Source organism: Arachis ipaensis, chromosome B05 (genome assembly GCF_000816755.2).
Source record: "Arachis ipaensis cultivar K30076 chromosome B05, Araip1.1, whole genome shotgun sequence".
Taxonomy (NCBI): Eukaryota; Viridiplantae; Streptophyta; class Magnoliopsida; order Fabales; family Fabaceae; genus Arachis; species Arachis ipaensis.
Window position 1 is genome coordinate 144,812,195 of NC_029789.2, and position 24,546 is coordinate 144,836,740.

A 24,546-nucleotide genomic window follows, 5' to 3' on the forward strand; every position below is an offset into this window, starting at 1 on the left:
AACATTTGATATTTTTTTCAAAAAAAGAAAAGGGGTTAGAAAAAGCCAAAAAGGAACCAATTTTCTTCCACGTAATCTCTATGATTTACACACACACACAGTCTCAACTACTTCCAGTAATGTAGACGAAAAAGGAAGCTTGGTTAGGTGGTTAAATCCAACTATAAATGTTGATTTTCTTTTCACCGTCTTTTACTCTCTTTAGGACTCTGTGTAAAGAACTAAAGTAACGTCTCGTCAAAAGAAATCAGAAAATAATACACAGAATGGCAGCTGAAGGCAACTCCGAAACCCCAAAACTATCACTTGCATGGCACATGCGATTTTCCATCTCTTTGTTCGCAGCTGTAAACGACGTCGCATGCCGCTCTGACGGTACAATCAACCGCCGTCTCCTCAAATTCCTCGACCACAAGACCAAACCCAGTCCCCTCCCAAGTAACGGCGTTACTTCCGAAGACGTCACAGTCGACGCCGCAAAAGACGTCTGGTTCCGACTCTTCACTCCCTCAACCCCCGTCGCAGGCGCTACACTCCCCGTCCTCATCTTCTTCCACGGAGGCGGATTCGCGTTTCTTTCCCCGGCCTCCTTCGGCTACAACGCAGTCTGCCGGAGATTGTGCCGGAGACTCAACGCCATCGTTGTCTCCGTGAACTACCGCCCAACGCCGGAGCACCGCTACCCCTGCCAGTACGATGACGGATTCGCTGCCGTGAAATTCCTCGAAGAGAATCCCTCTGTCCTGCCGAAAAATGCTGATTTGGCAAAATGCTTCCTCGCCGGCGACAGTGCCGGCGCCAATCTCGCACACCACGTGGCAATTCGGATCGCACAGTCGGAGCTTCAGAAAGTCCGGGTCCTCGGGTTGGTATCGATCCAACCGTTCTTCGGCGGCGAGGAGCGGACCGAGGCAGAGATCCGGCTCGGGAACAACGCCCCGCTTGTTTCAGTGGCGAGGACCGATTGGCTGTGGAAGGTGTTCTTACCAAACGGGTCGGATCGGAACCACGGGTCTGCGAACGTGTCGGGTCCAAATGCATTGGACATATCGGGTCTGAATTACCCAAATACCCTTGTGTTTGTGAGCGGGTTTGACCCGTTACAGGATTGGCAAAGAAGATATTATGAGTGGTTAAGGAAATCAGGTAAAGTGGCTCAGCTAATTGAGTATCCAACTATGTTCCATGCCTTTTATTTGTTCCCTAATGTGCCTGAATCTTCCCAATTGATCTCACAAGTCAAGGATTTCATCACCAAGGAAATCTCCAATTCTGAATAATGATCATTGTTATAATACAGATATGAATTTAGTTTTTAAGGTTAATGGTCAAGATAATCACTTCAAGATCACATGTGTCAATTTGGTTATTTAAAGATATAATATGGATTTAAATTGGTCCATTTCTGTGCGTTAGATTATAATGTGTTACAAAATGATTTATATATCAATCTAACTCCCGGATGTATCTTTCATGACCAATTTGAGGCGTATGATCATTTCAGCAACTATTTTGACTATTAACCCTTAGCTTTTATCTTTGTTGATAAATCATGAAATCTTATTAGTTACTATTCTGTAGATTAGTATGGTATTTTCTATCTGTTAGTAAATGTCAATGTTATTTGATCTTATTTGTGAGAAATTCAGTTGATAGAAATTAGTAAATATGTTGTTTTATGGAGCAATGCAGTAGTTACTTTTTTATGCCTTCTGTGAAGTGTGGCTCGATGTTTTTCTTTGTTATCAAATTGAGATTCTGCGTTTGCAAAAGCCGTTGATAACTAAGTTGTGTTGTGTTGTGTGCCAAGCATTAATCTGTAGAGCCGAAAGTTTTGGTGGGTTAATGTCAATTGTCTTTGATCAACAAGTTGGTGACAATAATTGAGTTGGAACTGTTTGATGAAGGACAGCTGCGATTGTCTAGCATTATCAAGGGCCTAGTGATACATATTTATAGTAGCATGTGCTCATTTTATGACCAGATATTGCTTGATAAGGAAATAGAGTAATTTGTCTTATTTAAGATATTAGAATATCTTTGACTCTGCTATTTTTGCTTTGCGGTTCTAGCTACATTTGCAGTTAGTTTCTTGGAAACATGCTATAGTGAGATATGGTTTTACATTTGCCACAGTCAATAAGTAAATAACTAAATATTTAGAGAAGTTTTCACTTTTCAATAAGTAGGTAATGATACGAGATACAACATTACAATGAGTTGAGTAAATTCCCAACGAGTTTGGCTGTATATAAGAAAATAATATTAAATTTTCCCTGTAGAGTTAAAAATTTTACTTTTGAATGCAAAAGTATTAAAATCTCTTCACTATTATCGTTGGGAATTAGACTGATAAACTCCTTTAAGATGTGACTGAATGAAAGGGGAAGCAAAGTTTGTAGTATATGGAGAACCATGGTCCATCTTTCTAGGGCCTACTATGCCTATTTGCTACTATGTTGTTGATGGTTAATGTCCATTTTAGGCACGTCTTATTCCTGCATTTGAAACACAGTTTAGCGGCCAACGACATGTGTGCCAAGTTGACAAATTTTATCTATTAATAACAACTATACATTCTTATAGTTATTATATGTATCTTCCAGTACATATATCTATGTATATTATCTATAGATATAATTTTCTGAACAGAAAAAGATTGTTGTATAAACTGAACTATATCACAGACTAGAGATAGATAGTTAATATATTATCTCACTTTTAATATAATTGTTAAAGACGAAAATTTACATGTAACTACTGTCTTCATGTAAAATTAATAGATAAAAACAATTACATGATTTAACATGTTTGACTAAATTATCATTTAATAATTCTTAACTATTAACTTTAAATAAAACAATTACATGTGAATTTTCAGTGGTATTAAAATTAATTGCATTACGAAAAAACGTTTTCAAGAAACAACAATCTTGAAAAGTACAATATTTTCGCCTTCTTTGGTAAAATAAGTAAATAACAGTAAAAAATCTAAAACATCACTCATCAAGAGAAATCCAATTTGACAGTAACCAGTTTTGCGTTGTCTACAAGGAATTCTTTGGTTACATGAAGCTATGAGAATTACCCTAAAAACATTTACAATTTCTTGAAGACTAGTCCAATCCAAGAATATGAAAAGATGAATGCCTAAATAGAGCTCTTACTTTCCACGGCTTGTTTAAGCTTTCTGCCTAATGCAAATGCCAAAGGAGGAGGAACAGCATTACCAATCTGTCTGTGCTTGTGTATGATGTTACCAGAAAATTGATAGCAATCAGGAAAACCCTGCATTCATAGATAAAGAGAACATTAAGCAGATGATATTTTCACTAATAAATCAACAAAATTAATTTCCATTCTCTTAGGATTCCATTACTTCTCATATCATCGGTTATCATGATAGTTAACCTAACTAAATTTGAAGACTTACTTGTGATCGAGCACATTCGCGAACAGTAAGAATCCTATCCTGGTCTGGATGGAAGCACATTCCAACCTTCCCCATTGGTTGAGGGTCTGTGATAGAAGTTGGGAAGTTTCCTTCCCAATCCAACCTACCAAACAGTCCCTTCCATTGATTATGGCGCTTAGCTGTGTTTGGCAAACACCATGGTATCAAATCAACAACTTGTCCAGTAGACAATTTTACCTGCATTTCATCGTAGATCACAAATTAGACAAACAGAATAAATTAGCAAGTTGTTTTAGGACATTCAATAATTAAACTTCAACCTTTTCATCTGGAAGGTCACGCCAATCAGCACCTGGTCTCTTAGGAATTTTCTGACATCTAATCAAGTTCAACTCATTCATCTCCTTTGATATATGATCAGTCAAGACAGCCATATCCCCGCGAATCTTCTTTTGAAACCATGAGACAGGCTCTTGTTTATACTGTCCAACACAAATACAAGCAACTCATACGTATAGGAGAACTATAAAAGGATATCTAGCAGGCAATGCTACAGTTTTACATACCTCCATGTTTGCTTTAGAGGCTCCATTCGCCACAGCCGGGAGTTCACCAATAGTATCCCGAACAGTTATTGCACGCAATGGTGCACCATTTGCGGTACTGCGGACAGCAGCATACTGAACACCTTCTGATAATGTGATTTTCAACTCGGGTGCAGCAAAGACATGCATTGGCTCTGGCCACTCAGGAAGCACATCATCTGGGGAGGCTGCCCATATAAATGCACGTTTTCTTGACTGTGAAACTCCAAAAGCTCCAGCTTCAAGGATACCAAACCTCACCTTTTGGAAAAGCAAAGCAGCATTAGTAAGTTCTTTGAGACTCTAAAGTGCAATCAATTGGATAAATAAATATGCACTCATGTAAATTTACCTGATAACCCATCTCAAGAAGTGAAGCCAAGGTTAAACGGAATGTCTGCCCCTTATTGAAGGACACAAAATTCCTCACATTCTCTAACAAGAAATACCTTGGCCGGAAATAATCGGCAAAGGATAAGAATGCTAATATCATCTCGCACTGGACTTTGCTCCAAGTACTTTGGTTGAATCTGTTCATACCCGAGAAACCCTGCAAAAATATACAATTCAATTACTACAAGAGTATTATTATCAGTATAAGTGAATTACTGAAACTAAGTTAGCAGCTTTACAGACCTGGCATGGAGGACCCCCATTAATGAAATCAACTTGGCCAGGCATTGGTAAGCTACTCAGTTCTTTCTCATCAAGTTTTGCAGCTAACTCTGTAGCCTCAGTTGTTGAGATACAATCATCTGTGTCCCCACACTTCTCCATAATAGCCCTATATTGCAACACAATTGTAAGTTACTTTAAAATGGTTTCCACTCTGTTGAACCTTGGGGACTGGAATATTTATATTGTAAATCAGATGATAATTACCTAAGAATAACATTGCAATTGTTAACAAACACCAATGCTTCAGGATGATTGGCTCTAAATGCATCCCCAGCAGGTTCTTCATACTCAATGGCCCATTTAGTTAATGTAATCCCTGAAACAATTAAGTGTTAACACACAAGTGCAAGCCATATGTATTTGATAACAAACATGGTTATATTTCTAGCTATAATAATGTAGTAAGAATTACCTGACTGTTGTAACCCCTGCGATAAACCACCACAGCCAGCAAATATGTCCAATGTTGATAAACGTTTTTCATCCAATGTTCCTTCTTTTGCACGCTCTGAAGTGACTTCTCCCTCCTTACACTTTCCTTTTCTCTTCCTAGCTCCAGGATCACCAGAGCTTCCACTTGAATATTTTATTTTGATATGAGCTGGCAACTGCAAAGCAAATAAAAAAGATTGTCAAGTATTGGAAATCATTCAATTCAACCAATTGATGGTTTACAAGAACATAATATACATCCATGAGAATGCCAACAGTAAAATACCTGCTTGAGCGATCCAGTTGCAGGATCATACAAGTGCTCACAGAAAAATACATTTTGTAACACTCCAATGGCACTGCTTTCAGTGATATCATTCTTCCTTCTGAGTTCACATTTTCCCTCTATGGATTCTACTGATATTGTGCAGGTTTCATCACTGTAATATACCTAATTTTATAAATCACAAAATCTAAGTCAATAGAAGAAATTACACACAGAAAGGACATAAATGGAGCTAATACCCAAAAGAATATCACTATATCATTTTAAAAGATTATGTTCACCATTCACCAAACAATGTTTTTCTAATATTTTGAAGAATATTGCAATATGTTTGTGTTTGTGGTGCCTTTTTAGCTTCAAAGTAGCTTTTACCTCTTGAAGATCTGAGCAGTATGCCTTCGCACTTGATATATCTTCTGGTCGGTAAAACCTTCTGACTTTAACCTCTGTGGATTTAATTTCAGCTTGTTTCACGTCCTTTTTAGTAATGATCTCCAGCAGTTGGCACACAACATAAGGTTTAAGCCCTACATTCCTCCCACTTTTGTGAGTTGCCTGCTCTGTCCTTTCATCTAAGTCAAAAGGACTTGCATAAACATAATCACTAACAGAATACTGAGTCCCTCTGAGTACAAAACCAGATTTAGATGAAACTACTTTGAAAGTATCTCTCTCCTTTTCATCTTCATTTAATTTGCAAGAGTGACAAATGCCAGACCCCAGGCCTAAAGAATCAAATGGAATGCTGAAGAAGGCACCTCTTTCAGGCCAATACAAACTTTTGCAATAATATTCAATAGGCAACCCTTTTTTCTTCCTGTCTTCTGCTCTAGCCCTATCATTTTTATCCGCAATAATGTTTTGTTTTCGATGCTGACATCCCCAAGGCCTTTTCCGAATATCTACCGTAGCAGGCTGCATTATATCCGCCAGTTTCAAGTCCCTACACTCATTAGTGAGAAACACCTCTCTCTCATTTGCAGTGTTGCCAAGAACAGTTTCACAACCACGCTGCATTAGCCTTCCATGAAACATTTTTCCTCCATTTCTTGTTTCAAACATATATTCAACAAAATAAATATCCGGAAGTACATCTGATTCATCAACTTCCACTAACACAGATCCTCCTACAGCAACCACTTCCCCATGAATAACAGCCTGTTTATAAAGAAGATATCCAGAACTCATCTTACCCTGAGGATCACCATCCCATCGTATTTCTCTTTCTGAAGAAAATGTTTTGGGCTGTTTTGAAACTGAATGTGACTTTGGGCTTTCCTCCAAACATGTCTCCTGCTCAGGATCTTCATCTTCATTTTCATCCTGCTCCTCAACTTCATCCTCATCCTTTGGCTCAGTTGCTGCTCCCTCTTTTGAATCCTCTGGCAAGTGGTTTGAGTAATACTCTCCCCATATTCTATTGATCAGCTTTGTTGTAGTAGCTTGCATAGCTTTTCTCTTGGACACAATAGAAGCTACTGCAGCTCTAGGATTTAGATTTGGTTCACTTTTAGGTACGATTTTATTCTTCTTTACTAACCATTTAGTATGGTGCCGTGCTTCCATTTTGCTCATTAGTCCAGTCACAAAAGGAGACTTTCTGATCTTATCGTCAGGAAATTCTGCAAACAGTTGCAGAATGATCTGTCCATGGACAACAACATATCTCTCAACAGCAGCTGGATCAGAAGAAATATAGGAGCGATGGTCATGGGCAAACTCGGCAGCTTTCTTTATAACATCTCCAAAGGAAAGTCGGGACACTCGGCTCTGCTCTTTCAGCATAGTGATAATATTGATAGCAAGCCTTGCAGTTTTCAATACTGTGTTATACCAAGGAGCATACTGCTTTGATGGCTTGCCAAGTCTATACCTGAAAGGAATTAGGATCAATTCATTGAGCCTATAAATATTGACAGATACAAAATTAAAATATTTCAATAGGAACTATGACAGATATAATAACAAAATAATTCTATTAAATATGTGCTTAAAATATATGAATGCTTCACTACATGACCAATAGATTTGTGGCAGATAATGTGATTTATTTGCATTAGTTATGCTTGCAAATAATTCAGACTTCAATACACAAGTCAAAAATGGATTTTCTAATTTTATATCACAAACTAATCTCTCAAGTATAAAAACAACAATCAGTATTCAAAGTATGCATCAAGATACAAAAACAAATGGCACCTTATTGAGAAATGCAAAATAAAAAATAATAAAATCAAAATTTTGAAAAGTAATAAAGGTATTTAGTTTAGACAAAGGCAAGTACCAGGCAAGATCAGTCCGGATTAATATGAAAATCATGGATGAGCCAAATTCAATCATCCATTCCTTTATGGCACTCAGATAAATTGGCATTCCATCAACCTGTGCTCCTGAAGTAGTTGAAGATTGGCCATCATCAGTATCCAAATGAAAACCACTACCATCATCTTCAGTCATCAAACCTGATCCGAAGATAGTAACATCAATATCTGAACAAGGTTTCATTGGAAGAAGCTCCAATGAAATCAATCTTGCCTCAGAGTTGTATAAAGACCAGTTGTGCAGCATGCTTCGTGGAAGGTCTTCAGGGTCATACACATCATAGTCATTATCGAAAACTAAAAACTCATCAGTTTCTTGAAGGGAGGTCTTATAATATGCTGGAAGCGGATAGTCATTGGCAATCTCATCTTCATTAATTTTGATGTAGTACTTGTTAGAGGAAGAAGCAAATCTGGAGTTTTTCTTAGCTTTCATGGATTTCCAATCTATTTCTTCCTGCAATAGCCTTGCCAACTTTGCATCTTCATCTTCCTCAGCTTCACAAGTCATTGAATCCGTGTGTTTCTTGTTCTCTGCATCTCCAATTCTTAAACTCCCATTTGAAGGTATTACTTGTGCATGTGCATAGTTTGCTTGTTTCTTACTCTCATCTCTAAGAGCAACAAGAGCAGGAATATCTGCAAACAACCTGTCATTTGCCTTGGATGTAATGTCCAAGCCCACGAGCTGCTTATAAATAAATTCACCCTGACTGATAATAAAGTCTTTTATAGATGCAGTTCCAGAAAAGCACTTGCTACCACTCATCAACCGAGCCATGCCAGCAAGTAACTCATCAAGACTTATATCAGGGTCCCCACCAGAAGACTTTGCAAGTCTTTTGTACACTTCAATGCATGTGCGAGCCTTCTCATAAAAATGATCATAAGTTGTTTTGTAACTAGCAGCTGGCTTCAAGCAGTCATAATCAGCAATTTCAGTAGACAGCCATATCACTGGAGAGCCATCTTCATAACCAGAGATGTCCCATGTTTCAATTCTACCAAAGCCTTCACATCGGACTCCTTTCTCCTTTTTCTTGTCAGTACTTTCTTCAAGGGGCAATATAAGGCCCGAGATATACAAATCATTAACCTCCAGCATCTCCAGAGGCTGTGCATTACCATTTTCATCATGAAGAATAAAGTCAGTAATTCTTCTGTTTGGACGACCATCATCTTGTCCAGCTGTCAAGCCAACAGCCACAATTTCTTCATCTACAGTCTGATCTTTCTTCATTTCAATGAGAGAAGATTTCTCGGATATGGAAAAGGATTTCTCCTTCAAACTTTTACATGCTGCAGCTCGCTTGGGCATTTTGCGGGTACCAGAAGGCTGTTCACTTCTCGCCGATGCTGTCCGCTTCTTCTGTTTATTTGCACCCATAACTTCCTCTTTGGTTTTGGAAGCTACAGATTTCTTCTTACTCTTACCTTTTTTAACACCTACAAAACAAATGGATCAAAGAGTAGCATTATCATTTTTATTTTAAAAGACTACAAGGTGAGTAATGCAAAGCTCACAGAAAAAGACAGGCATAGCATATTTAGAGGCATTATAAACATCCATTGCACCTGTAAGGCTGTAATATAGAATAATAAAACAGGTAAGAAACCGGGACTCGCAAAAACAAGCAACCAATAAAGATTACAAAGCACATAGAAGGAAGCAACTACAGGAAAAAAGTAAAAATAAAAAATAAAATGCAATAACGGACATAGTCTTAAATGAGCATAAAATCTAATTGAGAATCATGCAGCCAATATCGGTTACTTAGATTGCACCATAACAATAGAGCTCCAAAATAATTTACAAAGAGACATAAACACTAAAATAAGATAATTTACAAAGATCTAAGGGTATTTACCATGATGGATTTAGGGAAATAAATTCNATGTAATTAAACCTAGTAGTATTGTATGTATGAGCACTGATTAGTCATTACATCCATTATCTATCATTGCTGGAAAACTTGATTCTGAAAAATTAGAGTCATTAAAAGCAGAATAATTAACAAGTTATTCAACCAATGAGTTTGGTGCCCAATGCCTACAAGTTCTACCAGTAAAAGTGTGTATGCATGTTGGAATCTTGGACGAGAAGAAAGGAAGGGGAACAACTTGATGAGCAAAGTAAAGTCCATTTTGTTCTTCACATTCTTCCATTCTCTCATTTTCCTTTCAAGATCCCCATTCACAAACATACCACAAAAAAGCACAACAATCAAATCATGCAACACAGGTACAACAATCATAAAACCATGAGACCGAAAGTATTGCACACAAGTATATATAACACACCATTCCACTATAGCATCATGCATAAGATTGCTAATGACCATTATATCAAAGGATCATACCAAAGTTATAGATTCCGTTGAGGTTAAACTAACATCAAAATATTGTGGAGAAAGCTTTTGAAAGAATATAATAAAAGACAAAGTTTAATTTCACAATTAATCCAAAAGAAACATATAGAAGAAAACAAATGCCTGAAAGCTATCCAATATAACACTAAGCCAGAACCCCGGTAATAACAGATCAATTCAATCAGGAAAAAAAATCCTCAAGAACAGATCTTTAACACGAAAAATCACGAGAAAACACAAAATGCTATTTCAAAATAAAACAAAAAAATCATTCATCCAACACCACACTGATAAAAAAGATTAAAAAAAAGAACCATGGAATAAGAAAAGCATATCATTCTTGTATCGCTCATGCAAAACCACACTAAAATACCTTACTACAAGTAACCTAAAATTGCATGCGAATAGAAACCGGAGAAATGAACGGATTTGTGCTTATATACCTGAATCTGATGTCTGAGAAGGTTCAGATTCACTTGGAACAGATGAATCTAGGAGCGCAGCGGAACCCATTTCTTTTCAAATCCCTTATTTTTCTGCAGAGAAAAGAAAAATGAATGTGGATTTCTGTTTGCAAGTGTAGTTGGTGTGCCTCTTGATGTTATCATTGACAAAGATTTTTTTTTTTCAGCGTTGGCGGGTACACTAAATTTTGGGAGGGAGGGTTTATTTGGCGCCCATTGGAAGAAGCTGCTTTTTATTTGTCTTTTAAGTTTTCAGTGTGTCTCACATGGCAATGTTATTGCAACATTTTGGGTTAAAATATAACGTTATTATTAATGGACTTATTTTATGCTTCCAATATTTAAAAAAAAAAAAAACTTTTTTGAGTAGCTTATTAAAGTTTTATGTTATTATTCTTTAGACAATGCAATTAGTTGTTGAAAAATAACGTTTTCTACTTAATATAGAACAATTTTTGCTTTCAATTTTCATTTTTCTTTTAATGTCTATGCATTGGTCATATTTAGTATTAGATGTATAACTTGTATTATACGAAAAGATAAATGTTAATTGTTTCTAATAAATGTTTACCATGTCAAAATTTGACAAAGTGAGTTTAACCAAAGCGTCAATTGTTGGTTGTCTGTATAATTAACAATTTGATTAACTATATATGGAAAAAATGCTTAGTTGCATTGTAAAAGGAATAAATCACATTTTTATGGTAATTTTTCCAAAAGGAAACATTGGATTCTTTTGATTGAAAGTGCATTCTTTTTCAACACCAGCTTTTAAACTTTGGTGGATACTACCATAAAGATTTTATTATTGTCTTCATATGAAGATGCTTCTTTTTTACCATTAGATGATGAAATGTATGGTTTGATTTTGATGTGTTATAAAAGTGTTATTTTTTTTAAAGTGTGGCTAAACAAACAAAGTACACTTTTAACACAAGAATCTTCATAAAAAGATGTTTTTAGCATCTTCATTTGAGTAGTTGCCTTAAACTTTTTCATATAGTGTTGTTTTCTTGATTTAGGAACGAATCATCTCAAAATTCTCTCTATTAGTGTCATATGTAATCTCTTATCAACAACAAAAATTGAGAAAAGTTTTTGGTTCTAGTCTTTGTTACCACACCATTGACCCTCTTTCATGTGTTTTCCTCCTCCTTCATGTTCTTCACCCATGATAGAATGGAAAGCAATCTTCTTCCATGTAGGAACCAACACAACACAGAGAACCAGGAAACAAAAAATCTTATCATATCACAATTTTGTCCCTTGCTTCCCAAGATACAATTTGAGAGTCAAAGGATGCCTTGCCTGCTTATCGCCAATAGGTAGGCCGTAGGCATTGCCATGCATTGACCCAATCGGACGAAAGGGCAGTGCTGGATCCCTACACTACAAAGCTAGTTGTCGACACCAGCCGTTGCGACACCACCACTGCTGTGTTTTTCATTGCATCCCTTCAGAATTTGACCCTACTAAGTAGATATTATGAGCTATTTAACCTTAATTAACATGTTTCTTGGCTATTACACTTGGTGATTAAGGCCTAATGACCCTTTAGTTATCTTCTTAAGTATTCAATTCTGATGTATAATTAACAATACATCAGGAAGACTGATCATTGGTACATTTTTTATCAAAATATCTACAAGCAGCATGAACAAGACAATTTTATTTAATATTAACATATTTGCTAAAATTGATCCAAATTTACCAACTTAAGTTAATGATCTAATAATGTCTACAGCAGCTTAATGTAAAAGCGAGAACCTCATTTCACTGGGGTCATTCCGTCCCTTAATGAGGATTCATGTTAGAATGAAGTCCCAAAACATGCTCCGGCATAAAATCATGGCGAGTTAGAATCCCAACAACTGGTGGTCTCTGCAATATTTATAGAGATTGTTAACATATTTTACACTTGCAGCATGGGTAAGCTATATAAGTTGTATAAAACTGCATTACAGATGTAAATTGCAACCTTTTACATGCCTGGAGAATGCAAGAGGAAACTTTTGATTATAAATAGTTTTGAGACCTAAATAAGTTAATTGTAGTGCAAGGTAAAGGTATCATACCAGTTGGCTCTTCGGAACAAGACACATGTGCCTGAGTCCGAGTGTGCGGAAAAGAACAGCAGCTTTGGCAAGTGACATTGTCTCAAGCACTGTGTATGGTGATGCATTACTGATAGGATGCAAGTCCACATACATATCCTGCTCTTCCTCCGTGATATCTAGATCTTCTAGTTTTACACCCTTCCCTAGTCCCGGCTTTCCGAAATCCAATGCAGAAATTCTTTGGAAGGTGTCATGGCTCACAAGCACCCTTTCCTTCGAAAAAATCTTCGCCTTCAGCAACACTAGCAAATGGGACCTCAGCACAAGTCCACAGAGCTCCGGTGTATCCGTGAAAGGCGGTTCATTGATGACAGGAAAACCATTGTGCCCTGTATTTTCCAGAGCATGCAGTATATTTCCCACCTTTTCTATACCTGAAAAGGTGATTAGTAGGCCAGAGACGACGTCACGTGCAACCAAATTCTGCATGTAAGGTTCTGCATGAGCCTCCAAATAAGGAATCCCTTTGATCTTCAGTATTTGGTCATAGACACCCTTGTTGAAGGAATCACCCACAGTTTTTGAGATTAGTAATACTATCATCACAAGTGGGAGTAACAAGAGATCATTTGTGAGTTCAAGCAATATGACACAAATTGAGACTGTCATTCTCATGGTGCCACCTAGGAGGGATGCAGATCCAAGGAGAGCAAAGAGTCCCGTGTCAAGAGTGGCGATCGGTTTGAATAGTGTCCCTATAAACCGGCCATACGCAGCGCCGGCAAGGATAACTGGAATGAAAAGCCCGGATGGAATAGCAATGCCATAAGTGACTATCCCAAGAAAGTAGATAGTGGCAAAGTAGATGCCCAAGCTGGAAATATGAAACTCCTTGGTTAACCTCGAGCTGTAGAGATTACGAATAGCATCATCATTGGTGTTTAGAAAGAGTGAAGCAAGATCATTGTAGTAGCCTGGTTTGCACTGAAACCTTTTGTATTCTCCAGACTCATTGACCGAGGGACAGATTTCTGTTTTATCAGTTGGGCAGGGTGCACAGGTTGAAATCCATGGTAGGAAATAATAACAACATGATGTCAAAAGAGAAATTGCAACAACAAGCATGATTTTGAACACTGCACCTTTTCTGCCAAACCAAGATTAAACTAAGGGATTATTGGCTGTGCATGTTAATACATTAGGACTACAACAAATAATGGTGAATAGAAAAGTCATACAAGTAAATGCCTAAATTTATTTAACTTGAATGTGAGAACATACTCATTGATGATGCTATATGTACGAACAACCTTATCAACAAGGTAGTTATACAAACTTCCAAGAAGGCCTCCAATGATTCCCAATAGTATGGTTGCTACTAAGTCACTGGCGCTATATGTTCCCGTGAATGAATTGACATCATAAAGTATCAGACCACCTTCCCCAAATAACCCGCATTTTCCTGTCGAGCAAAACTGAATTGCAACTCTGAAAAAAATAGCAACCACTGCTGTTGTGAAAAATGTTCTCCACAGAAGAGCACTCCGCCACCTAAAGGAATACACCATTCACGAAGTTATGGCCACAATTTATAAATACACATCCAACAATAAAGTAAGCTTGTTAGTATTTTTACCACTTGGTGAAATTACATTTTCAAATTTACAAATTTACAATTACATGAAATTCAGAGAGAAAAAATGAGTAGTCTAAGTAGATAAAGATACCATGAAGCTGCCTCTTCAAGGGCAAAGAGGACACCACCTACTGGAGCACGAAAGGCAGCAGCAACACCAGCAGCCGCACCACAAGTTATCAGGTCTCGCCGATCACGGTCATTTTTGAAATATCTAAGCCAAGACCAAGTCAAGCCATACTTGCGAGATCCACCCTGCCCCAACAAAGAAGCCAAGCATGCACCTGTATGTACCATAGGTCCTTCTTTGCCTACCACAAATCCAGAAGAAACTCCCAGGATAGAACCAATAATCTGTATATGTAGAACAAAAGGTTTCATAAGAAGCTTACTATTTCCCAAGATTCAAAAGTAAAATATCTAAAAGATTGCTTATTATTTTTATCATTCTGCATGCAGTAAGTCCTAAAAAAACCAAGAGAATAGGCAGAAATATATTTACAACTTTAGTGTTATTCACCTTTACAAAAAGAGTGCTCGGAGCCAGTATAGAGTGTGAATCCACACCATTCAGATATGCTTTTACCTCTGGGATACCAGAGCCTGCTGCTGCTGGGGAAATAAAAGCACAAAGTGCACCAGCGGCTGCTGCTAAAACCACATTGATACCGGCATATACAACAAAAGCTTCAAGATATCTGCACCGACACTACCACTCTGTGAGAATGAATGAACAATAGACTAGACACATATAGTGCAGCTCCCTCTTAAATGTACCAACTCCATCTTTCCATATAAAGAAAGACTACATCAAAGGAAAATTCAGTGGAAAAAGAATAAATGCAATGTATTTATAATTTATTTTCAAAGGCCTCTTATATAATAGATCAATTTAAGTTTAAATTAATGGTAATTGGCTTCTAAACCAATAATATAGCATATTTCTCCAGTTAGGATGTAGACAGTTGATTAATAGAAGCGCAATCAAATGATGAAATAAGCACATCAAACACATTAATATCGTTAGAATAGGCTCACCTGTGTTCAGATATGAGACTGGTAGTCCTAAGCAGCTTGAAACCTGCTATGTTCTCAACTGAAATACTATTGAAGAGGCCAATAATTCCAGTACCTAATCCAATAAGAAGAGCAAATCCCCACTTAAGTATCAGATACTGGAATATCTGTACCTTCTTCCTAGACCTCCAGTCTTGCTTAAAAACCTCATTCTCAAAAATCCTGAAATTACAGAAAATAAGTAATCTCACATCATCCCTCTTCCATCAGTAATGGATATGTCAAAACATTAAGACAATGCTCGAGTTGTTGCTTCTTGTAATTTCAGCTAAGTCATAAATAATTACATGGCTATATATGCTGGGAAACTTGTGATAAAATTAACAAAACAAAAGGGATGACAAGTCGGAAAATGTGAAAGGTAAAACTTCAGTTTATCCTCCCCAAAGGTTCACAAATGATGCAGCATACTACAGCCAACAAGGCTCTCGTTACTTCCTTTCCTTACCTTTATTCTCCTTTTCCTTTCAAGTTTCAAGTACAAGGAAAATTAAAACTGTGTCCTCATATTACAAACCGAAAGATATTTACAATAATAATAATAATAATAATAATAATTAATAGAACGGTTGTCAACATTGTTGCCATGTCTCAAGTTGCATAACGGTCACGCTTGTTGGTGATGAACCATTGCATCATTTGGAAAATAAAGAAATGTCTTTTGATGAAAAGTCATAAACATTGAAGGGACATGTTTATGTACGTGGAACTGGGACTGAAGTGTAATTGTTTCATGCAAAACATGTAGATATAATCCCTTGTCTACTATTTCAAGTGCAACATTAACTAAATGTGTATTTTAAGATTTTAACTATTATAAGTTCTGAAATTTTTTTGTTCTCGAGAGTAGAGAATTTCTTAATATGGCTAAATAAGAAATTCATAGATTTTATTATATCCTAAAAGAATATTGTCATCAAATATTTCTCTAAAAAAAGCAATCTAATTGTGCCTTGAAACGATAAAAAATATAAATTTTTGTCATCTTCTACTCATAATTTAAAAAAAAAGTCTCATACAACTTGGTAAAATGATTGAAGCACATCATGTAAAGACAACAATACACAAAAATGGTTTACTAAAATAGAATGATATAAAAGAACCATGTTTGAATTGAATACTGGAAATTTTTATATGAAACACAAACTAGTTTAGTGCATCATAATCTTAAAAAATGGCCAACTAAAAATTGAAAATATGAGAACCATTCAATCAAAACCGGATTTTGTCTTTTCCCTCCTTGAAATGTACCTAGAAGAAAGATAAAAATTATCCCGAAAGAGGCGTAAGCTGCTTACTCGTAGTCAAGGCTTTCAACAGGGCAAAGGTTGGCACCAATTATAGCAGCCTGGGAAGTGGTGTTCCTCCTCTTCAATAGAAGTGGTTCAGAGTATGTCACATTCCTTTCGGAAAACACTGATTCATGCCTTTGCACTCCCTCCTTTGAATGTAGAAAACCTTCACTCTCTATGTCATGCATATCATCATCATCATGAACTACACCATTTTCTTTATACATCTTCTAAGCAACTCCACCTGTTGGTTCCACCTGCATCAGTTGGTGTCCAAAACCTGTTAGTAGATCCAATCTATACCTTACTTGCTAGCTAGTATAACATTGAAGAAAGAAAAAGTAATAAAATGCTCACAAAAAAGGAACCGTAGCAAAAAAGGTATCACAACAAGAATATGTTACACCAATCAATCCAAAGGTCATAGTTAATTTTCAGCTTAAAAAAAAAAACCAATAAATAAATAAATGCTGGCAATAAAAAACGCATGCTAAAAGCCGTGTAAGGTCTTTGTTGCTATGGCTTCTACATAACGCTAACCTAGACCACTAGAATTCCAATCAATAATAAATTGACCTAAACAACTTCCCCAAAATCAAAATTTTAATCCGAAAAATTAAAAACAAAAGAGAAGAAACGGCGGTTGCAGAAATATATATGGATTGAGAAATTGGAAGAAGGTGTGAAGGATTATGGTAAAGGAAAAAGGGAGAATAATCCATTTAATTGTTTCCTTTTTGGTATAGTTATGTAATGATGGATAAGAACAAAGACGGAAGAACAAAAAATATGAGCTGAATCGGAATGAAACCGTTATTGTTAATGAGACTGTTTTCCATTCTGGGGCTTCAGAATTGGCGGGGATTCGGGAACGCTCCACTTTCGGATTCTTCTGGTCCCACCCAATTCACATTTTAGAGAGACAAAAAATTAAAATAAAAAAAAATATAATTATGAAAAATTAACAAGAATAATAAAAAAAAATAAAAAATAAGTTGTATCTCTTGTTAGTATCTCTGTTCCTGTCAGGATGGATACAAAATACACTAATTCAGAGTGTCTCTGAACATATTGTCTTTATCTATGTCTCCTCTGCCAAACACAATTTTGTCTCTCAGCGTCCTGTTAAACAAACACAGCCTTAGATAACTATTCATACAGTTAATGTAAAATGTAATTATTTTTGCTATTTCAGCCTTATGTGAGTAAATATACGTATAAAACGATTTACACGGAGAATATATCAAAATTAAATTCATTATATTATGTTAAGATATACATGAATATAAAATACATGAAAATATATAAAATAACACACACACACACATACATATATATATATATATATATATATAGTCACTAATTTTTTGTGCGTACGCAATATTTTTTACAATATAATCCTAACTTGATAATAATAGTGATGACTTATGAACATGATACCCAGATTACACACAGAACATATTGATCAATTTTGATATTTTAATTTTTTTTAGAAAACAAAATCTAATTAGCAAAATGAACAATAGATCTTTATTAAATGTGTAGTACAAGACCAACAAAAGTTGGTTAATTTGTGTTGCAAAAATGTTCATCTGAAAGCATCAACCTTTTTGCTTCAAGGCTTATTTTCTTTGTATAAAATATTCCACTCTGAGCTAACTGTACATAAGAACTTTGATAATCCTGAAGCAAATGACTGCACCAGAAGCAGTACTTCAATGTAAACAAAAACAACTACTTTACTATGATCATTCAGTCCTCTTTGTGAGGATTGATTCCAGGGTATAGTCCCAAAATATGCTCCGGCATGAAGTCGTGGCGCGTTAGAATCCCAACAACCGGTGGTCTCTGCAATGTTTTATACAGAAACAGCATTAGAGAGCTTGAAGCCTTCAAGAATGCAAACATCAAATATCAATTTCATTAAGGAGTTAAGCCTTGCTTTTAGAACAGTTTGCTAACAAACTAGTCCTGAAAAATGTTTTAGTGACTAATTTAGCATTTTGATCTTTAAGGGACTAAATTAGTGGTTCAGGAACAGGATATTTAGAACGTAAAACAAGTGTAACATAATGCACGAGTTAAGTCTCAAAGTGGTTCCTCAGATTTGTCATGTGCACTAAATTAGTATCCACGATCTTGCACCAATTACATCCTTAAGATCGACAAAAAGTACACCACGTCAGTCCTTCATTCCTTTTCCATCAAGTGACTCATCTCATTGTTAAGGACTAACGTGGTGCACTTTTGCCAATCTTGGAACATAATTGATGCATTGGGATCTCAGGAACTATCTTAATACACGCGGCCAATCTCAGGAACTACTTTGGGACATAAAGCATAAATGCACATTGGAAGGAAAAGATATTCATATTCATACCCCTTGGCTCTTTGGGACAACACACATGTGCCTAAGTCCGAGTTGGCGGAAGAGAATGGCAGCTTTGGCAAGTGACATTGTCTCGAGCACTGTGTACGGTGATGCATTAGTTATGGGATGAAGATCAACATACATGTTCTTCTCTTCCTCATTGATATCAAGATCCTCTAGTTTCATTCCCTTCCCTGATCCAGCCTTTGCAAAATCCAATGCAGAAATTCGTTTCGAGATGCTACGGTCCATGAACAGTCTATCCTTTGTGAAGTTCTTCCCCTTAAGCAACACTAGCAAATGAGACCTCAGAACAAGTCCACACAACTCTGCTGCATCTGAGAAAGGTGGTTCATCAATCACAGGAAAACCATTGTGTCCTGTAGTTTCCAAAGCATGAAGTATATTCCCAACCTTTTCTATGCCGGAGAAGGTTACTAATGGACCTGAGACAACGTCTCTCGCAGCCAAAGTCCTCATATAAGGTTCTGCATGAGACTCCATATAAGGAAGTCCTTTGATCTTCAGAATTTGGTCATAGACACCCTTGTTGAAGCCATCGGCCACAGATTTCGATATCAATAAAACCAGCATCACAAGAGGAAGTAATAAGAGGTCATTTGTGAGCTCAAGCAATATGACACAAATGGACACAGTCATTCTCATTGTGCCACCAAGGAAGGATGCAGCTCCAAGCAGTGCAAATAGTCCTGTGTCAAGCTTAACGATCGGTTCGAATAGTCTCCCAACAAGCCGGCCGTATGCAGCCCCGGCTAGGATAACAGGAATGAAGAGGCCTGATGGAACAGCAATACCATAAGTGGCTATCCCAAGAAAGAAGATAGTGCCAAAGTAGATGAACAAGCTTGAAATATGAAACTCCTTGGTTATCCTAGAGCTGAAGAGATTTCTAATAGCATCATCATTGGTATTTAGGAAGAGTGAAGCAAGATCATTGTAGTAGCCTGGTTTGCACTGAAAGCTTTTGTATTCTCCGGACTCGTCTACTGAGGGACAGATCACCGATTCATTAGTAGGGCAGGGTTTGCAGGTTGCAATCCATGGTAGGAAATAAAAGCAACATGATGTCAAAAGAGCAATTGTGACAACGAGTATGATTTTGAAAACTGCACCTTTTCTGCCACATCAACATGATAAAAGGGGTTAGATAGATTAGTTGTATGTGTGTTTGGATCTGCTTTTGCAGAATTGATTTAGTTAGAACTGATTTCTCTTCCCCCAAAGTCAATCAATTATGGAAGTTATATCATCAACATGGTGTGATCATAAAGCTGCTATAGTAATTGCCAAAAATGAATTTGAACTTGAAAGTTAGTTAGGACATACTCATTGATGATGCTATATGTCCGAATAACCTTATCCACAAGGTAGTTATATACACTTCCAAGAACTCCTCCAATGACTCCCAATAGTATTGCTGCTAGTACGTCGCCGGCGCTGTATGTTACCTTTGAAGAACCAACATCATACATTATCAGACCACCTTCTCCGAATAAGCCGCATTTCCCGGTGGCGCAAAGCTGAATTGCAGCTCTTAAAACAATAGCAACTACTGCTGTGGTGAAAAATGTCCTCCACAAAAGAGCACTCCTCCACCTAAAGAAAAAGAAAGAAAATGATGAGTTTTCAGGCTATGCTATGTAACATATTTGTTTGTTACTCTTTTTACACATTGATGATCAAAGCAACATAAACTCTTGCATCTAGTTAACATCTTATAGAGAATGTTAGAAAAATTGGATTGGTAAGTTTTTCTTTCACTCAATATCCAATTTACAAGCTAAAGATAGTATGAGATTGAGAGTAAGAATGAATAGTCTAAGCAGAAATAGATAGATACCATGAAGCTGCCTCTTCAAGGGCAAAGAGGACACCACCTACTGGTGCGCGAAAGGCAGCAGCAACACCAGCAGCCGCGCCACAAGTAATCATGTCTCGCCGGTCCCTGTCATTCTTGAAATATCTAAGCCAATTCCAAGTTAAGCCGTACTTGCGAGATCCTCCTTGCCCCAATAAATTAGCTATGCATGCACCTGTATGTACCATAGGTCCTTCTTTGCCTACCACAAATCCAGCAGAAACTCCAAGGATGGAACCAAAAATCTGTTACAGTTAAAATCGTAGGTTCCATAAGATGCTTAACATTTCACAAGTTTTAAAATGCAAAAAATGTAAAAGACTAGGAGTGAATCATCACTAAATTTTGCAAAGATGAGAATATCCACTGAATTCCTTTCTAAGAGGACTACTCAGAAGATAATGGTTCAATCTTCATTGGAATTCTTTCATCAGAAGTAATCTTTTATGATCTTTGTGTTCATGCAGGGATTCCAAAGAATGTGAGAGGAAGTCCCAAAAGTAAATAAAGAAAGAATGAGAAATAGGAGGAGGACTTGCTTCTATACTTTTAGGATTATTCACCTTTACAAAAAGAGTGCTCGGAGCGAGTATAGAATGCGCATCCACGCCGTTCAAATATGCTTTCACCTCCGGAATACCAGAGCCTGCTGCTGCTGGAGCAATGAAAGCACAAAGTGCAGCAGCTGCTGCTGCTAAAACTACATTGATACCGGCATATGCTACAAAAGCCTCAAGATATCTGTACTTAAACTACTACTCTGTGAGAATAAAAATACACACAAGATAAAGATGGTAACAGTAAAGAAGTTAAGAACTGCATATAATTGTTTTGTGATTCAAATGTGCCTTTTAACTTGTTAATGCAAATAGAAAACACAATAGAGTAATTTAACTACACTGATTTTTTATTTTGAAAGGGCTGTTATAGATCCATTTATGTTGGAAAATTAATGGTCGATGGCTTTCAAACTGATAATCTGTCATAAAACATTTTCTAGATTTTTAAACATTTTTCAGATTGGATCAGGAATAGACACCATAAAATATGACATATTTTCATTTTCTGTTAATGAAGTGGAGACTTAGATTAACAGATTTATCAATCAAATGATGAAATAACTCAATGGTCATGTTATAAGCACATCGTGCTTATCTTTAAGGCTCTGTTTGGGAATTGTATTAGGATACAAAATACAGAGATACTGAGACAGTAGAAATGGAAAATATTTGCCCCTAATGTCCCCATATTTTAGCTGCATAGAAAATATAGAGAAAATTTGTCCGAAGGTTCGTATCCTCCAATATCTCTGTATTTCTATCCTGAGATAGTCTCGAACCGCAGCCTAAAGTATGTCGTATGGCAGCACAACTGGTATCTACCAAAAGACAAAGCTAACCTGTGTTGAGTCATGAGAGTGGTTGTCATAAGCAACTTGAAACCTGCAATGTTCTCAACTGAAATATTATTGAAGAGGCCAACTAGTCCAGTGCCTAATCCAATAATAAGAGCAAATCCCCACTTAAGTATCACATACTGGATTATCTGAATTTTCTTCCTGGACCTCCAATCCTGATTAAAAATTTCATTCTCAAAAATCCTGAAATTTACAGCATAAGTATTTCCTGTTATCACGCTAACGATCTATTGGTAATGGATATGTCAGTAAGATGAGGAACTTTACTTAGAAACATTTCCCAGAATAGAACTAATTATAGTAGCAAGTAGAAATGATGAGCATTCGCATAATTTCAGAACACAACAACATTGCTTGATCCATATAATAGGCTATGTTTAGTTGCAGCATAAAAACATACTCGAAAATTTCGCAGACGAATTTCATGTGTAAAAATTTGCATGGAACTCATCCAGGAGAACAGATAACATGGGGAACCATAAGATCAAAAACTCATAAAATTAACCAAAAAGAAGTGAAATTTCCAATTGGGCTTACTCATAATCAAGGCTTTCAATGGGGCTGAGGTTGGCACCAATTATAGCAATCTGGGAGGTTGTGTTAGTCCTTTTAACAAGCAGTGGCTCTGCATATGACATGTTCCTTTCCGAAAACTCCGACCAATTCCTCCGAATTTCGCCCTTCCCATCCAACAATACACCTTCATTTTCAATGTCATGTAGCCCATCACCATCACCATTGCTTACACCATCTTGTTTGTTCTCCATCTCCTAAAGTCTTAGCAAAAACTACTTCACTTTTGGGTGAGTGCCACAAAGTTGTATTAATCAGAACCTGCAATTAAATTACCAACTTCACACTAAGCACGTGATCTTATATCATATAGCAAATTCACAACACAAAATGTGGACATTTTTTTTTTTTTCTGGATCAAGAAACAGTTGGCAAAACATGTGACAGATATTATTTTGAAAGGTACAGCTCATAACAGTATAACACACAAGTTCTCAAATTTAAACCACAGTAATCAACAGTGTATAATCCAAGATACTATGGATAAGTGTTGGATCAACAAACAAATCCAAAATGAGAAGAAGAACATGAAAAGCAAGTTCCTTGATTTCATGCATGCAGCAAAATCTATAAAGGGTATGAGTAGAAACCAGAAACTATGTGATCAAGTGAAGTATATATCCACTGTCAGTAACCCATCTTTTAGATCCAATCAAAACTTGAACTTTGCTGGTTTTGCCTAAAAAAAATTGGCAATCAAATCCAGGAAGTACTTTTAAAAATAAAATAAAAAAGATAAGAAAGGTGGAGCCTTTTTTTGGGCTAGTTTTATTCTCTAGCTGAAATTGAACAAAAAAACAAACAAACAAACAAACAAAAAGAAAAAGAAGAAACAAGAGAGGTTGAGAGGTTCTTACAGTAATCAATAGTAGTACTGTAGTTTACTATGAATCAACACAGTATCTTTTAAGTTCCAACTTCCAATATCATGAACTGAAGGATCAACTCTATTTGCTGATAACCACTTTGCAAGGTCAAACAAATAACTTGAAAATTCAGGGAACTATCACTGTAAGTCTGTAACATGTGTCAGATACACAATAATTTAATTACAGCGCATATAATAAAGACAACACCTTTTTTTTTTCTCTCTATATCTCTCTGATGAGTGTTTCAGGGAACATCAACCACTATAAAAGTAGTTGGAAAATTACACATCATATTTCGTTATTTAAATAAAAAAATAAACCAATTCAACATCACACAAAAATGGAATAGTTTGATTTGAAAAATAATAAATAAAAATTTGTTTGTTGTGACTTGTGAGTGATAGTGATACATATATGACATAAGAAAGGAGTAATTGGGACCACCTTCACAATTGGTTATTTATTTTATGTTTATTTTTTTTAAGTTAAAAGTGTGGTTGGAATTCGAAATTCCTAAATGAAAATGAAGAAATTATTTATTTAAACTATAATTCGATGGTTATTTTATGCCTACCTCATCCTTTGGTTAGGAACATATTGGTAACCAAGAAATATAAACATTAAAGTATTAAACTGACCAACCTCGTGACAACAACGTTGGCAAGTAGCAACATCAATATTTTAATACACATAAACATTAAATATATCTGAGTCATTATTATTTTGAGATGATATATCATATCTTGCGTGAAGTCTCGGACTACTTAGGACGAAACTTAACTGATTAAGTTTTTTTATAATTCACATCCATTGAAAATAATAGTCT

The 24,546-nt window shown here is 36.3% G+C and overlaps 4 protein-coding genes across 7 annotated transcripts; 1 reads left to right on the forward strand and 3 right to left on the reverse strand.

Moving 5' to 3' along the window:
• LOC107644683 (probable carboxylesterase 18) lies at nt 103–1,713 on the forward strand. The gene has a single exon (XM_016348608.2). It carries the CDS (start codon nt 267–269, stop codon nt 1,278–1,280), a length of 1,014 nt encoding a protein of 337 aa, XP_016204094.1. The 5' UTR covers nt 103–266; the 3' UTR covers nt 1,281–1,713.
• Nucleotides 2,887–10,825, reverse strand: LOC107644685 (DNA (cytosine-5)-methyltransferase 1). Its single transcript, XM_016348609.2, has 12 exons — nt 10,529–10,825; nt 7,680–9,162; nt 5,768–7,268; nt 5,396–5,560; nt 5,090–5,285; nt 4,882–4,993; nt 4,636–4,783; nt 4,352–4,549; nt 3,982–4,260; nt 3,736–3,897; nt 3,434–3,652; nt 2,887–3,288 (listed from the first exon to the last, which is right to left on the reverse strand). Exons 1-12 carry the CDS (start codon nt 10,596–10,598, stop codon nt 3,151–3,153), a joined length of 4,671 nt encoding a protein of 1,556 aa, XP_016204095.1. The 5' UTR covers nt 10,599–10,825; the 3' UTR covers nt 2,887–3,150.
• Nucleotides 11,434–17,040, reverse strand: LOC107644687 (chloride channel protein CLC-c-like). Of its 2 annotated transcripts, XM_021103165.1 has the most exons (8): nt 16,969–17,040; nt 16,618–16,868; nt 15,281–15,481; nt 14,763–14,940; nt 14,334–14,596; nt 13,888–14,157; nt 12,625–13,753; nt 11,434–12,430 (listed from the first exon to the last, which is right to left on the reverse strand). In XM_021103165.1, exons 2-8 carry the CDS (start codon nt 16,836–16,838, stop codon nt 12,344–12,346), a joined length of 2,349 nt encoding a protein of 782 aa, XP_020958824.1. In that variant the 5' UTR covers nt 16,839–16,868; nt 16,969–17,040; the 3' UTR covers nt 11,434–12,343. The 2 variants fall into 2 exon arrangements, with proteins under 2 accessions (XP_020958824.1, XP_016204099.1); XM_016348613.2 differs by lacking the exon at nt 16,969–17,040 and having other exon boundaries at nt 16,618–16,951.
• On the reverse strand, nt 18,116–23,975 carry LOC107644686 (chloride channel protein CLC-c). 3 transcript variants are annotated; one of them, XM_016348610.2, is made up of 8 exons: nt 23,709–23,975; nt 22,816–23,112; nt 22,261–22,461; nt 21,425–21,602; nt 20,844–21,106; nt 20,330–20,599; nt 18,992–20,120; nt 18,116–18,459 (listed from the first exon to the last, which is right to left on the reverse strand). In XM_016348610.2, the coding sequence occupies exons 2-8, from the start codon at nt 23,043–23,045 to the stop codon at nt 18,364–18,366; spliced, it is 2,367 nt and encodes a 788-aa protein (XP_016204096.1). In that variant the 5' UTR covers nt 23,046–23,112; nt 23,709–23,975; the 3' UTR covers nt 18,116–18,363. The 3 variants fall into 3 exon arrangements, with proteins under 3 accessions (XP_016204096.1, XP_016204097.1, XP_020958823.1); XM_016348611.2 differs by lacking the exon at nt 23,709–23,975 and adding an exon at nt 23,442–23,615; XM_021103164.1 differs by lacking the exon at nt 23,709–23,975 and having other exon boundaries at nt 22,261–22,433; nt 22,816–22,958.

What these genes read in the sequence shown, in the direction of transcription:
- LOC107644683 (XM_016348608.2), top strand. Translation starts at nt 267, where the DNA reads ATGGCAGCTGAAGGCAACTCCGAAACCCCAAAACTATCACTTGCATGG.
- LOC107644687 (XM_021103165.1), bottom strand. Translation starts at nt 16,838, where the DNA reads ATGTATAAAGAAAATGGTGTAGTTCATGATGATGATGATATGCATGAC. An exon ending in AGTCTCATATCTGAACACAG is followed by an intron (nt 14,941 to 15,280) that starts GTGAGCCTATTC and finishes GTGTCGGTGCAG; the next exon opens with ATATCTTGAAGCTTTTGTTG. An exon ending in CGAGCACTCTTTTTGTAAAG is followed by an intron (nt 14,597 to 14,762) that starts GTGAATAACACT and finishes CTACATATACAG; the next exon opens with ATTATTGGTTCTATCCTGGG.
- LOC107644685 (XM_016348609.2), bottom strand. Translation starts at nt 10,598, where the DNA reads ATGGGTTCCGCTGCGCTCCTAGATTCATCTGTTCCAAGTGAATCTGAA. An exon ending in ATCCGGACTGATCTTGCCTG is followed by an intron (nt 7,269 to 7,679) that starts GTACTTGCCTTT and finishes AATTCCTTTCAG; the next exon opens with GTATAGACTTGGCAAGCCAT. An exon ending in GCAGGGGTTACAACAGTCAG is followed by an intron (nt 4,994 to 5,089) that starts GTAATTCTTACT and finishes TAATTGTTTCAG; the next exon opens with GGATTACATTAACTAAATGG.
- LOC107644686 (XM_016348610.2), bottom strand. Translation starts at nt 23,045, where the DNA reads ATGGAGAACAAACAAGATGGTGTAAGCAATGGTGATGGTGATGGGCTA. An exon ending in ACTCTCATGACTCAACACAG is followed by an intron (nt 21,603 to 22,260) that starts GTTAGCTTTGTC and finishes GTTTAAGTACAG; the next exon opens with ATATCTTGAGGCTTTTGTAG. An exon ending in CTTGAAGAGGCAGCTTCATG is followed by an intron (nt 20,600 to 20,843) that starts GTATCTATCTAT and finishes CTTTTTCTTTAG; the next exon opens with GTGGAGGAGTGCTCTTTTGT.